Source organism: Lepidothrix coronata, unplaced genomic scaffold, assembly GCF_001604755.1.
Source record: "Lepidothrix coronata isolate B3197 unplaced genomic scaffold, Lepidothrix_coronata-1.0 Scaffold69, whole genome shotgun sequence".
Taxonomy (NCBI): Eukaryota; Metazoa; Chordata; class Aves; order Passeriformes; family Pipridae; genus Lepidothrix; species Lepidothrix coronata.
This window is the reverse complement of record NW_016690249.1, coordinates 2,395,431-2,408,672: the sequence shown is the minus strand read 5'-3', so window position 1 is coordinate 2,408,672 and position 13,242 is coordinate 2,395,431. Positions and strand designations below refer to the sequence as shown.

Here is a 13,242-nt window from a genome sequence, read left to right as displayed (position 1 = left end):
GAATAGAAAGCAAAGTCCTTCTAGGGTAACTTAGATACGTAGTTGTATAACTATGTATTATATAGTTAGAATTGTATAACATCACATTTCTGTATGAAGAAGAAGGACCGTATTGTTTACTGTTACTTAATATGTGCAGTGGTAGATTGTTAAAATAAACCTTAACACAAGTTGAATACCTAGAGAATGAGGGTACAGCATACTAAAAGTAAAAGTTTAAATATGAAAAGCAAGAAGAAAAGAATTGAGAATTCAGAGGTTTTTTCTTAAAGACTGTAAACATATAACTGTGAACATGTATTAAACATGTATAACTATATATATACTTATATCTAACTATAAAAATACCAGACAGTTAATTTCAATTTTTTTTTTTTTTTGTAGGAGGAATAAACATGGGGTCACTCGTGAGAAGATTGCTCAGATGTTGGAACGATATGAATATCAAATATCTATACCTATTGTCATGAATTCAGTGGTACCTTCCCACAAAAGCACTCAAAGACCACCTCTGCAGCGAAGACATAGGTGGGGAGACAATACAGACTCATGGAATTATTTCAGTGTTTCCAGTAGCCAGTAACGCAGTTGCAGTCAGTTAATAAGGATCTGTTCCTTGCCCTTTTAAAACACATCGTCACCTCCAATAAGTAGTGGATCTTCTGTGTTTTAAATAGGCCTCTTTCAAGACCATTTTCTTCTGGAGGTTGTTCTTTTTAATGGACTTGCATGTAAATAGAATTGTACATTTAATGTTTTTTTAAAACTATATTTATTAAAGTTGTAAGACCTTTGATTTTAGTAAAATATTTAATATAATATGGCATATAGCAGAGTCTTCCTTCATAAATCTAAGACAATGATGTTGTCATATATCAGGTAACTGTTGAACAGTTTTTTTTTAAAGAAAGGGTTATATTAGAGATCTTGTAAAAGATAATTAAAGCCCTGGAAGAAGAGGTTATTCATGTAATAATCCATTTTAATGATTGTCATTTAGCCTTCTTACCTTTTTGGAGATTTTTTTGAAAACAGGTATATGCTGAATTGTCTCTTAGTTCTGTTTGGCATATATTGCCAGGTGGAAAAACTTTGGCATGGCTTTTCTGGTTTCAGAGGTTTGATTTTTTTTTTTTCTTGGTGGGTTTTTTTCTTGTTTGTTTTTTTTTTTTTGTGGTCTCAGAAGCTCATGTGGCAACTGCAGCAACATTCTGCCCATACAGTATTCACCAGCCTTAAACTGTGCAACCTGAATTTTTTTTTTTGTTTGTTCTTGTTGGTAGTATATAAACTATGATGGTGTCTGCACACCACCAGCTTTTTTTTTTTGTGCTGACTGAAAAAAAAAACAACTTAGTTTTAAACCCCCAAAATTTCACAGCTGTATCTTTCTAAGTCAATTTGTTTCATTTGCGATAAAAATGAAGTATTAAAGTATTAGGTTGTCAAATCCCAGTCCACAGTTGGGATGCATTAATTCAATATAAAAACTGGATATAACTGTAAAACCATCTTGCATTCCTAATTTTGGCACAGTGATTGTAATCTGTTTAGCATATAACAAAGAATGAGCCAGCATGGAGAGTGACTAATTTACTGCCGTTTTTCTCATAAAAATGATGAATTTGTAAGTGTTCACTCTGCTTCTTTTTTAACAGCTTGCTGTATTAATAAAATATATTTGTCTTCAGTGTTGTTGAAGTAGTCCAGTGCAACAGTTGGTATTATTTTCAAGCTTGTAGGATTTTATACAGATAAGCATTACTACTAACCTGCTAGCTGAAATAACCCGTCTTCAGGTCTAACTACGTTTGATTTCCTTATACACTGAATGAGTAAATGGTGACTGGGAGATTTTGTCAAGAACATGAGAACATAACTAAGAGAATTTTGATGGTTATCTATTACTAAGTTGGTGTCATAGTCATCAGAATTTTGGAAAATCCAAAGCCAGCATAATTTTTTTAAATTGTAAACAATTTTTGAATAGGCCCTAAAAATTACTTCCTCATTAAAGTCTGAGTATCATGAAAGTTGAAAATCCAGCTATATAATGAAGTATCTTTCTGTGGTTTTCTACACCTATTGTTCAAATATTAATTGATGTTTTATTTATTTGAAAAATAATTTAAAATGTTTCAATAATGCATGTTAATATATTGAATTATGCATATATGTAGAGAAGAGGCTCTTCCAACTATATCGTTTCCCTCATTGTCTATTATTCAAAACAATTATCTTGCTGTATTTTAGTTTTCATGGTTATCTTTTTCCATGTCTCAAAAGAATCATTGAAATTATTGTAAATGCTCAGTAATACTTTATCCCAGAGCTTTTATGTTTAAACATGAAAGCATATTTAAAGTGGAAGGGAGATAAAAAGATTTTAGAAAGACTCGTTTTATTTACTCTATTTTACTGTAAGCTATAACATAAAATTTATTGAGGCTTTATGTAATATTCACACTGTGCAAAGGTATGGCAAAAAAAGAACTTCCTATTGAAGATTGATGTTATAATATCTTTTAGCACCTTTTGTCTTCAGGTTTTAAGAGAAATTGGGGGATTTCTAGCAATATTTGATTATTTAAATAGCTATTAATTGGTACTATTTTTAAAAAGTGCAGCTTTTCTTGTGTTACCTTTTTAATTATTGGTGGGCAAGGAGTGTTTTTGATGTGCAAAGCTTGCTGATCAATAATAGGCCTGCATTTTGCAAAGGGCACTTAAGAAGGGGAAGCTCTGCAATTTTATTTCTGTATCAAACATTTCTTTTAAATGGCTCCATGTATACAGCTAAATTCCAAGGTAAGTACAATGACATGGTAGGTGAAAACACAATGGAATTACTGTCAGTGTAACACATTTTTGTTTCATGGTATATTAATATTTTATGAGGATAGGACAGTCACAGACATACATATACCTCAGAAGTTGATTTTACGCTCCAGTGTTTATATGTAAAAATAATAAAAATTATGTGAAATACGTGTTGCAGGTATTGAATTTCTCATGCTATCTCAAAACCAAGGAAAATCAGGAAAATTAGTTATTTTTTCAAAATATGTATGCAAGAAATGTAAGAACTCGCTGCTCAGCTAGATAGCTAGATCTAAAAATGTTTAATGCCTGCTGTAGTTTTTATACAATACGTGTATTGATGAACATAACATACCTATAATGAAGGTTTCCTGTTTTACATTTTTAGTAGATTGCTAGTTCACCATATTTCATAAAATAGTAGTGTTGGATTGGGTTTTTTAAAAATTTAACTAATGCATAGAGCCTGGCTTTGTCTGGGATAAAGTTAGTTCTCTTCAGAGTAGCTGGTCCGGGACTGTGTTTTGGATCTGTGCTGGAAACAGTGTTGATAACACAGCAGTGTTTTTGTTATCGTTGAGCGGTGCTTACACAGTGTCAAGGCCTTTCTGCCTCACCCCACCCCACCAACAAGTGGCCTGGGAGTGCGCATGGAGTTGGGAGGGGACACAGCCTGGGACAGCTGACCCCAGCTGACCAAAGAGATAGCCCATACTATGTGGTGTCAGCCCAGTATATAAAACCGGGGGAAGAAAGAGGAAGGGGAGTGGAGGGCACGTTCAGAGCGATGCCGTTTGTCTTCCCAAGTAACAACGCGTGACGGAGCCTGGCTTTCCTGGGAGATGGCTGAACACCTGCCTGCCTGCGGGAAGCGGTGAATGAATTACTGGTTTTGCTTTGCTTGCATGCATGGCTCTTGCTTTACCTGTTAAACTGTGTTTATCTCAACCTGTGAGTTTTCTCACTTTTATCCTTCTGATTCTCTCCTTCATCCCATCAGGAGGAAGTGAACAAGTGGCTGTGTGGGGCTGAGTTGACAGCTGGGGATAAGCCATGACAAGCTAGTGTAACACTTCTAATTTTTAACATGTGATGTTAAATGATCTCCTGTGAGGAATTCTTCTTCTCGTAGCCATGTCCTCTTTAGGTTCATTTTAATCCAGTTGGCCATGCTTCATAATTTTTTTAAGCTTTTTGCCTTTAAGAAGAGAACCAGGCTTTTGTCTTTTGTCATCTGTCTCCTGAAACCTTTTGCAGACATGCTTGTTTCTCTGCTAATAGATAACTAAAAACGAGGCTTTGTCTAGCTATGATTGGACCCATAACATTTATATTTAATTGTTTTGTGTCCATCTTCCCTGTTGTAATTTAGGCTGCGTTGATATTTTCTTCTTTGAGCTGACCAGTAGGATTCATTCTCAGTGAATTAGAAAAAAAAATAATTTCTGTTTTTTCACATTCATGTGTGACGTGTAGTTTTAACTGCTGCTTCCTCCTAGCAGTCAGGTTTTCTAGAAGACATGTTTTTGCTCTGTGCTGGTACCTCATGGAGATGAGGTGACTAGGTATATGTGAGAATTCAGGGTCTTCCATACAAAAGAACAGATGCATGTATTACACAATTCCTTGTAAAAAGCAGTAAGAAGATATAGTGCTGAAATTAAATTGAAAGCAAATACTTGATTGAGGGGATCAGATGTTTCATGGGGATCAGATGTGGAAATATTTCACTTAATTGTTTCTAGAGTGGCGCTTGTCTTATTTCAATGTTTTATGTTCTCATCCTTTTGAAATAAAAGCAAGAGCAGAGATTAAAGCTCTTCATTAATTTCCTAGGTGAAAATCTACTTGTACATCAATAAATTTATTGGGGGGGTGTGTGGTTTCCTCTTTTTATAGGCTAGTTGGTTGAAATTAGCTGTAAATCTGCTTATTTTGAGTTTGTAGAAAAATATGTGGAAACGTAACTGGTCTTATTTTGAAGATAAAGTAGTAAGAGATTGTCAAGGTCTGGTCATCTCAAATATGTCTTAATTTATTTCTGTAGTAATGGAGAGGCAACAAAGGGTGGTTTTATCTTGAGATGGACTGTCAGTGCAATTCTAAATCAAGAATAATAAAAGTATTGTGTCTGGAATTGGTCTTTGCTTTGTTTCCTTTTAGCTGATAATGCTGCTGCTTCATTTCTCAGGTAGGCAGGCAGTCCTTGACCATATCATTTGTACCTTACTGATTTACAGTACTATTGTAACAATACCATGTTGTGCCAAGCCAGAATATATTGTATCTATGAAGTAATTTTTTTTCAGTTGTACTTGCAGTCTTTAGTGATGTTAAATATTTTTCTTTTTTTGGTCTGTTAATAGAATTTGACTTTTTTTTTTTTTTTAAACATGTGGTTGCATGTTTTCTCATTACTGATTTTTAAAAGGCTGAATTCTTTAGTGAGTGTTGTTTAATCTCTTCCTGAATTGCTAACAGACTAAGAAATGCTGCCTTAACTGACTGAATAAATATTTGCTTATTTCTGAGGGGCTTATTGTATCATGTACAAATCAGTCTTAGTCATGGGGCCATAATGCTGTTTGGCTGTTATTTTATTCATGATACTTTTAATCATTTTTTTCTTTATTCATTAGCCATAGGCTTTGGTAACCTACACTGTAAGTTATTATGGTCTATGAGAAGTTATTGGACAGCTTATCCCACATCTTACTCTTAACCATTAATAGTTTCTGAAGGCTTGTGAACCTGACTTAAGGCTGGATTGACTGTATTACTTTCCCCCCATTTAGCATTTTTCCTGATTGCTTCTAAGAGGAATACACTGCTTTACAGGCACCTTGACAACAAAAGTACAGACATAGATCTTTTACCTGAAGCACACAAGGGAAACACGTTTGGAGCATCATTTGTGGCTCTTTGCAACCGTTTGGTACATGTGCTAAATATTCAATGAATATTTAGCATTCTTCTTCACTTTATGAAGACTGTGCTTATGGCTATGCAGCAAAAATTCATTATATATAGGATTATGAATGGAATTCTGTGTATGTAATACGTAGAAGTCAGAGCATTTATATTTCATTCTGTTACTGCTTTGTTCCTGCAGTCTAGACTGAATTCTCAGTTCTAATAGTTAACTTAGATGCCCTTTTTGGTCCTGGGTCTAGGTCCTAGGAGACCTTTTTTGTGAGTAAAGTTAGCTAACTGTTTTAAATTCTACTGCTGTGTAGGGAGTTGAGCTGTAAAGAGATGAAATGAGTTTGTCTCGTCTGATTAGTTTGTGGTGCCTTTATTGAGTATGTCAGACTTTGAGCTCACTGGTACAAGTAAAATGGGACATACTGAAGTGAGTTAAGCAGAGGATGGCCAGGGCCTGGAGCACCTGATATACAAGGTTAAACTAGGAGAAATGTACTGTTCAGTTTTAAGAACAGAAAAGGCTGTAGTTAAGGCAGATTAATACTGTTGTCACCTATCTAAGTGGAGAGTACAAAGATGGAGCCAGGCTCCTTTTAGGTGAAAAGCAAAGGTTGGAGATTGCAACATGGAAAATTCACATTGGATACTAGGTTGTGTAATCTCCATCCTGGGAGTATTCAAAACTTGTCTGGGCAAGACACTGAGCAATGAGATATCTCAGTATTGCCTTGAGCAGATATTGGACCTCCAGAGGCGCTTTCTGGCATAAATTACTCTGTTACAAAGGATGTAGTGAGAGCAGTGCCCACAGTATCAGAGAGTTAGCTTTTACTTATCAGAGAAGACTCCTAAATCACTAAGAGAAGTGCTGCCTGGTTTCAGGGTGTTGGATGCAGGCTGTGATGCTGTTCTTGTTCTCAGATGGGCACTAAGTTTCTAGCTTTAACTGTAGCAGCAAAAATGGCTGAACTGTTTATTCTGGTTATGTTGTTTCATAGCTGTATTGGCAGAGTTGCTTGAAGGTTCCCGATAACACCTGTAGCTGATCCTCCTTTTTCCCTTTTTGGGCAGTGTCAATGGTTGCTTGTGTCTTGTTAGCTGTATTGTCTTTCCAGACTTAGAAAATATTAGCATATATTAGTGTTTATCTAAAGTCATTTTATTATTTTCTGTCCGAAGACATATTTCTATTGACATTTACTACACTGAAAAATTGAAAGACAGTTTTCTGCATCTATTCATCCCCAACACTCTGGAATAATACAGGGCTGTTTTGCAAAAAGTACCGTTAAAGGATAATTCATCATGTCTTTTGTGCAACTGTACTCTTTTTGGTGAAAGATATTTAAAAAGGGAAATGAGTTAATACCAAAGTGTAGTATGGAGAAATAGTGAAATTTGGATGCAAGTATGGCCAAGTACGGAGATTTGTTGAGAAAGGTGTAATACCTTCCAGGAAATGTGTATTAGAACTGAATCATGTGTAGTTCTCAATATTTCATAGAGTATTTGAGATGCACAGAATTAGTGCAACAGGTGTAGCAAATGTTCTGAATAGCAACATTGTCTGTGGTTACAAGTATTTGAATTTTCATGTTGCTATAATCCAGGTTAGAGGCTGGTTATTTAATATTTGCTGATACTGTTTTCTTTTACTGTTTTCCTCTTGTAACTTTTCCCCCCCCTTTTCTCTTTATTCTTGAACTGCATTTTTCTCACCTGAGTGCCATGTATTTGGTTACTACAATTGTCTTCGTAACTCTGGATTCATCTCCCCCTTCCCTTTTCTTTCTTTATTTAAAAGTTGTGTGGAGAGCTACACCTTATTCTCTATTTTTTAAATGCCTCAGTTCAAACTCATGCAGATTTAAAAACTGAGTACATAGTACCCCTCCCCACAAGCTGTCCTTTTGAATTTTTTTCTTGTTTTGTTAAAAGTAATATTTTGTCATGCAATATATTTTTCTTTATACCTTTTTTCCTCCTTAAGTTTGCAGCATCCTCTGAGTTTTCAAAACTTATTCTTCTGTTCCAGAATTACAGCCCTACTTTGGTGGATATTTAGTTATGAGTCTTTGCTACAATTTTGTTAATTGAAACTATTTTAAATACGGCAAAAATCAGTCATCTTACATTGGATGTTCCTAACAGAAAATAGCTTATTACATATCTCCACATATTTCATTCTGTTCTCATTATACCCTTGTTGCTTCCTTACTCTCCCACCCATATTTTCCTTCAGCTTTGGTTGCTTGTGTCTTGTCTCAAATTTCATTTTACATTTGGTTTGGATGTGAATGTGCCTTGGCAAGAAAGGTCAACACTTCCCTGTAAATCTAATTTTGGCTTTTAAAACCCTTTTGTTGTACTTGCTTATCTCTACATCTGGTTATGATGGCTGTGATCTATGTTCAGGTACTAGGATGTTGTATCACAGTATACAGGTTATTTTCTGGTTAAAATATTTATTTATTTATTTTTAAAGTAACTCTATAATGACCAAAATACACAATGAGGATGTTTTAGGAAGTAGGATCTGGAAATGCTATCTTTTTTGTGAACCACATTTTAGGACAGGATGTATTTCACAGCCTCATGAGAGCCTCAGTAAATTGCCTTTTCCTGGGTAGAGCTTCTTGAGTGGAATTGCATAAGCAGATACCTGGAAAACAGTAGATTTGTGAGGGAGAGAAACTGAAAAATGGATCAAACTATGACAGGTGGTTCACAGGAGTTAATTTTTGAATGTAGGTTTTGTTTCTCCTAAAAGAAAGGATCCACTAAGATTCAATACCGTCTTGTATTTGAGCTGGTTGGATTATATATACATTGTGCGATATTTTATATATCTAAAAGCAACTCTGTTGTTCATTTAGAAAGAAAATGTTAGGTTTTTAAAGTTAATTATTACTCCTTTTTCAATAGCTGTGAATTGGTCAGTAGGCAAATAGGCTTTGCATTTGCAGTGGATGGTGTTTGTCTGGTCAGTCGCAGTCTTCACCTGTGTCCTTCATTGTTGTCAGCCTGGGCCACCAGCTTTGTAGGATGTGGTGTGTAAAGTGTGCTCCAGTGCTGTGAAAGGAGGGTGCTTAAGATTTAGTGAGAACTTACTGATTCATATCCTGTATGCAGTAGTGCTGTAGTTTGTCCAGAAGTTAGTGAAAATCTGAAACAGATAATTACCTGGGAAGGTGGGATATTTGTATCCCATTACAGATTTTTGAAAATGTTCCTTAAAATCTCACATAGAACTGTCTATATCAGTAGAAAGCACAGCAGGTTACACCAAACTATTAACCAGTGCAAATTTGACTGTAGTTCCTATTTCTCCAAACTTCTTCTCAAAGCAGCATATTTCTTGTCTAGCCTGGATTAATTTCAATCAGGTTATTTAGCTGGTATCATCAAGTAATAGAACTGATGTCATCAAACTTGGCAAGATGATTCGTACTGTACTTCCAGTGCATAACATTGTCATCTGTGTCCATCATGTTATTTTGAAAGGACTGAATGTTGATAGAACTTAAATGAAAACCGATTCTATGAGCCTTCATGGGGAAGAAGGCTGATGATGAAGCTGCAGTTTCTTCTCTGTATTGTAAGTACATCCCCTTAAGATGGATTCAGATCACTTGGAGTGTTTCATGTTGCCCTTTTTTTCTCCTTCTTAACCTGCCTTTTAACATTGAGCCATACTTAATGGTGCAGAAAAATCCAGTCAAACTAAAAATGGTGCCTCTTCTCCATCTGTTAGCATCCATCAGTGCATCTAATGCTGGGGGCATTGTTTTGTTTTGTTTCTTTTCTCAAATTCTTGAATTGTGTCAGGTGAGATATTTGAGATATTTATATAACCTATAAATTAGGTTGAAGCAGCTTTTGAGTTGTTTCTCTTGTTTGGAAAGTGGATGTTTGATACTGGGCACAAGTGTGTTCAATGCACATGTAGTATATGTCAGACAGTATATTTGGGATCAATTTCCTTAATGTTGATCCATGTAGTCTAAGACTAAGGAGCCAAAACAGGACATTTCAATCAGAAGATATTTATGACTTTCAAGAACTGGGCAGGAGAAAGATCAGTAAGGTCACCCCACCTGAAATTTTTATGGAGTGAACAGCTTGTCATTTAGAACCAAACTGCTGTTACTAACACCTCAGGAATGTGGGGGTTTGGATGGGTGCATTGTTTGCTTTTTTACTTTGAAAAGTGAAGTGCTTGCACTTTGCCATGTATTTGATTAAATTAACAGCTTCTAAAAGCATGCTTTAATCAAACCGACTGTTTGTTATTCTCTGTGTACTTTCTTCATCAATATCTCTTGTGTCTGGACTATAACAGGGCAGCAGTCTGATAGCTGATTATACATTGCACAGAACTGTATACACATCAATCTTGTATAAAATATAAAGATTGGAGCAGCTCTTTGAGCGTTGTGATAGATGAGCACATTTTATGAAGGTATTTAAGTCTCACCACCAGTGGTAATGCTGTTGAAAGACAAAAGAATAATAAATGCTGAGATACCTTGGGTCAAATCTGGTTAGTAGGATCTTTACTGATTTGGGGTGGAAGGAATTAATTTGCAACACTGTAAAGTTTAAACATTTCTTACAAATAATTTGTGCTGAATTTCCTTGTTGTGAGGCAACCTGACATGTTGCTGCTGGAAGTAGTCACTTGCCACTTCCTTTGTCTTAACTAGACACTTCTTTTACTTCTTGCTTTACTAAGTTACATGAGCACAACAACAAAGTACGCAGTTGTTTTCTTTTGATGCAGGGTCGGGCAGGTGAATCCACCCACAAGGAGAGTGGTAGAGCCAGCAAAAAAAACTAGTGGAAGTGCAAGGGCAACATCTGGAACAAAGTAGGAAAGGGTGACAAAGTCTGTTTCTTCAGCAACAAAGTGCTAAGCTGAATGCTTAGTTGTCTAATGGAATTTCAGCTTTTAGGAAGCCCAGTAATGCTGGCAAGTTACGTGGTTTTTTCTACTTGCTTGATCACCTGATAGCAATATTCCATTTGGTTTGAGGAATTAGATATTTTATCACTCATTTCAGTATTAAAGAAGATATGTAACAAAAAGGCTGGTACCTTGGCTTTTTTTTGTTATTCCAAAATTATAACTTTGGTTTCTGGTTGTTGCTGAAGTAAAATTAGGTCACAAGGAATTCAGCAATGTACTTGGACTTATCAAGTGGAGAAGATAAAGTGTATCCCAGTAAATGCTATTTTATATAAGCTGCTCTACTGCAATTTTTATGTTGAAAACCCACTCCAGAGACTTTGTAGATTAATGATAACATAGATTTCTGAAAGAGCATGTGCCTCATTGCTAAATGTCATCTAGAATTGGGTTTTAAATTTATCAGTTCCCTTATATTGCTAGGTTATTAGGAAACATTACTGAGAGAGTGTTCAGGCTTTGGAACTGGCTGCCCAGGGAAGTGGTGGAGTCACCATCCCTAGAGGTATTTAAAAGACATGTAGATGTGGCACTTGGGGACATGGTTTAGTGGTGGACTTGGCAGTTCCGAGTTAGTAGTTGGACTTGATGATCTTAGAGGTCTTTTCCAACCTAGATGAATTTATGATTCTATCCTATATTTCATTACAGGAGTGACTGCAGGCATTTTTTATATCAAGCAGACATCAGCTTAGATGCATGCTAGAGCTGAAGTCTGTACAACTGCAAATAAGTAACTCTTCTGGTTTTGCCTTTTTTCAGCCTCATGTGACTGACTGCTTTAGATTCATTACTTTGCATGTTCTGCCTCAGTGGTTGTGAGAGTGCATTTGTTTCTCCAGTAAAGAGCATCATCTGAGCACTGACTCTCAGTCAAGATGGTCAGTGCTACTGTGAGCAGTAGGTTACAACCTAGAAGTCACACGTAACAGAGTTATGGCAAAAAGCTTTTAATATTGTCTAAACAGTAGACTAAGAAATTTCCAAGTGTTGTTACAGAATGGGAATTCCTATTTGAACAAAGATACTATTACTTTTTTTCAGGTCTTTTTATTACTAGACAGTTTTGTAAATGTAGCAGAATTTAAATATCATCTGAAACAGCACTTTTTTTTCTTTACCCTTTTGCCTGTGTTTTATGGGTTTGAAAACAACTCATTTGCAAATGCCTCTGTAAAGAAGTGATGTCTGTGTGTATGCTGGTTCTTGAATTTTCTCAGTGTTTGTGTGCTATATGGTTTTACAATAAGGAAAATACTCTAAAGGTATGTAGGTGTACTAAAAGAGAAGGAATTGAGACAAATGTAAAGAAAACTAGTAGACAATCTGCTTCATTAAATGCAGAAACCTTAACATGATACTGGGTTTCACCCCAAGCAGGAAATTTTAGCTATGCCATCATGGTGCCAGAGTATTTCTTTGGAGTAGTATTTTCTAGGAATCAGTTGGGGAAAAAGGGTTACCTGGAAACATGAAGAATAATACTTTTTTTTTATTCTACATGTAATAGTTCATCAGTTTCCTTTTTGCTTTAGGCCTTTCTTTAGGAAATTCAGATCTTTAGAAAACTAATCTTCCTGAACTGCTATAAAACCTCCATGTTTCCAAAGCATAGAAATGACGTAGTTGTATTAATGATGAACTGTTGAATGTCACTAATGAAGGTCGTAGCTACATATGCTAAATTATCATCCTGGATCAACATTTGCATTTGTTGTTATTTTGACATACAACAATTTCAATGCAGTAATAGCTGTTAATTTCTCTGGATCATCTTGGGGATTCTTCTCCCATACTTTGGATATATTTTTGCCGGTTTTGCATTCTAAAGTGAATTGTGTTCAGTATAGTTTTCCCTTCCTATTCAGAATTAGTAGTGAGGAGAGTAAATAAGCTGACCTTTAAGATTCTTTCCCGCATTTCTGCAATACCTTTTGATGTGACATCCCAGCCTAAGTTTTGTCAGCATTTTCCTGAAAGTGTTGTCAGATGTGTTAGAGGTTAGACACGAGAAACATGCTTGAATGAATATTAAGAGAAGTTTGCTTCTATCAGCAACAGCACAAATTCACATCCGGGAATACCAAGACTGGAGAAGTTCGTTCCTTTCCTGAGCCAGTGCTGACATTGGTAATTTGGTTGTCATTTCTGCAGTCCTCTGGCAGCAGAGGACTTTTAGATACAACAATAAATTCTTCTTGGAATTGGTGCACAGGTGTGATGTTTTATTCCCCACTCCATTAAAACCAGTTAAAATTTGAACGTTATTTTTTATTTCACTGGTAATGGGGTTTTTGGTTCTGAAAACTTCAGTGAATTTCCTTGTCTAAAACCACTTTCAAGTCAGGACTTGTCTTCACCAAAGAAGGAAGTTAATGTCAAGGTTTAAGGCATGATGTGTGATTAGTATATGATTTCTGCAAGTCTGGGGTACATATCAGAATCTCCAACTACTGTTGCAGATGCTTCGCTTTGATATCATTTATTTCAATAGACAAATGAGATCTATTCAATCCTAAAACTTTGGC

General features: G+C 35.7%; 1 protein-coding gene across 4 annotated transcripts in view; it reads left to right on the top strand.

Annotated features, from left to right (window-relative positions):
• The window catches only part of N4BP2L2 (NEDD4 binding protein 2 like 2), a 45,704-nt gene that overhangs the window by 18,071 nt on the left and 14,391 nt on the right, over positions 1-13,242 (top strand). For all 4 annotated transcript variants that reach the window (XM_017818565.1, XM_017818563.1, XM_017818564.1 and 1 more), the window contains one exon: positions 385-528. In XM_017818565.1, coding sequence (XP_017674054.1) covers positions 385-528 — 144 coding nt within the window. The remainder of the gene's footprint in view (positions 1-384; positions 529-13,242) is intronic.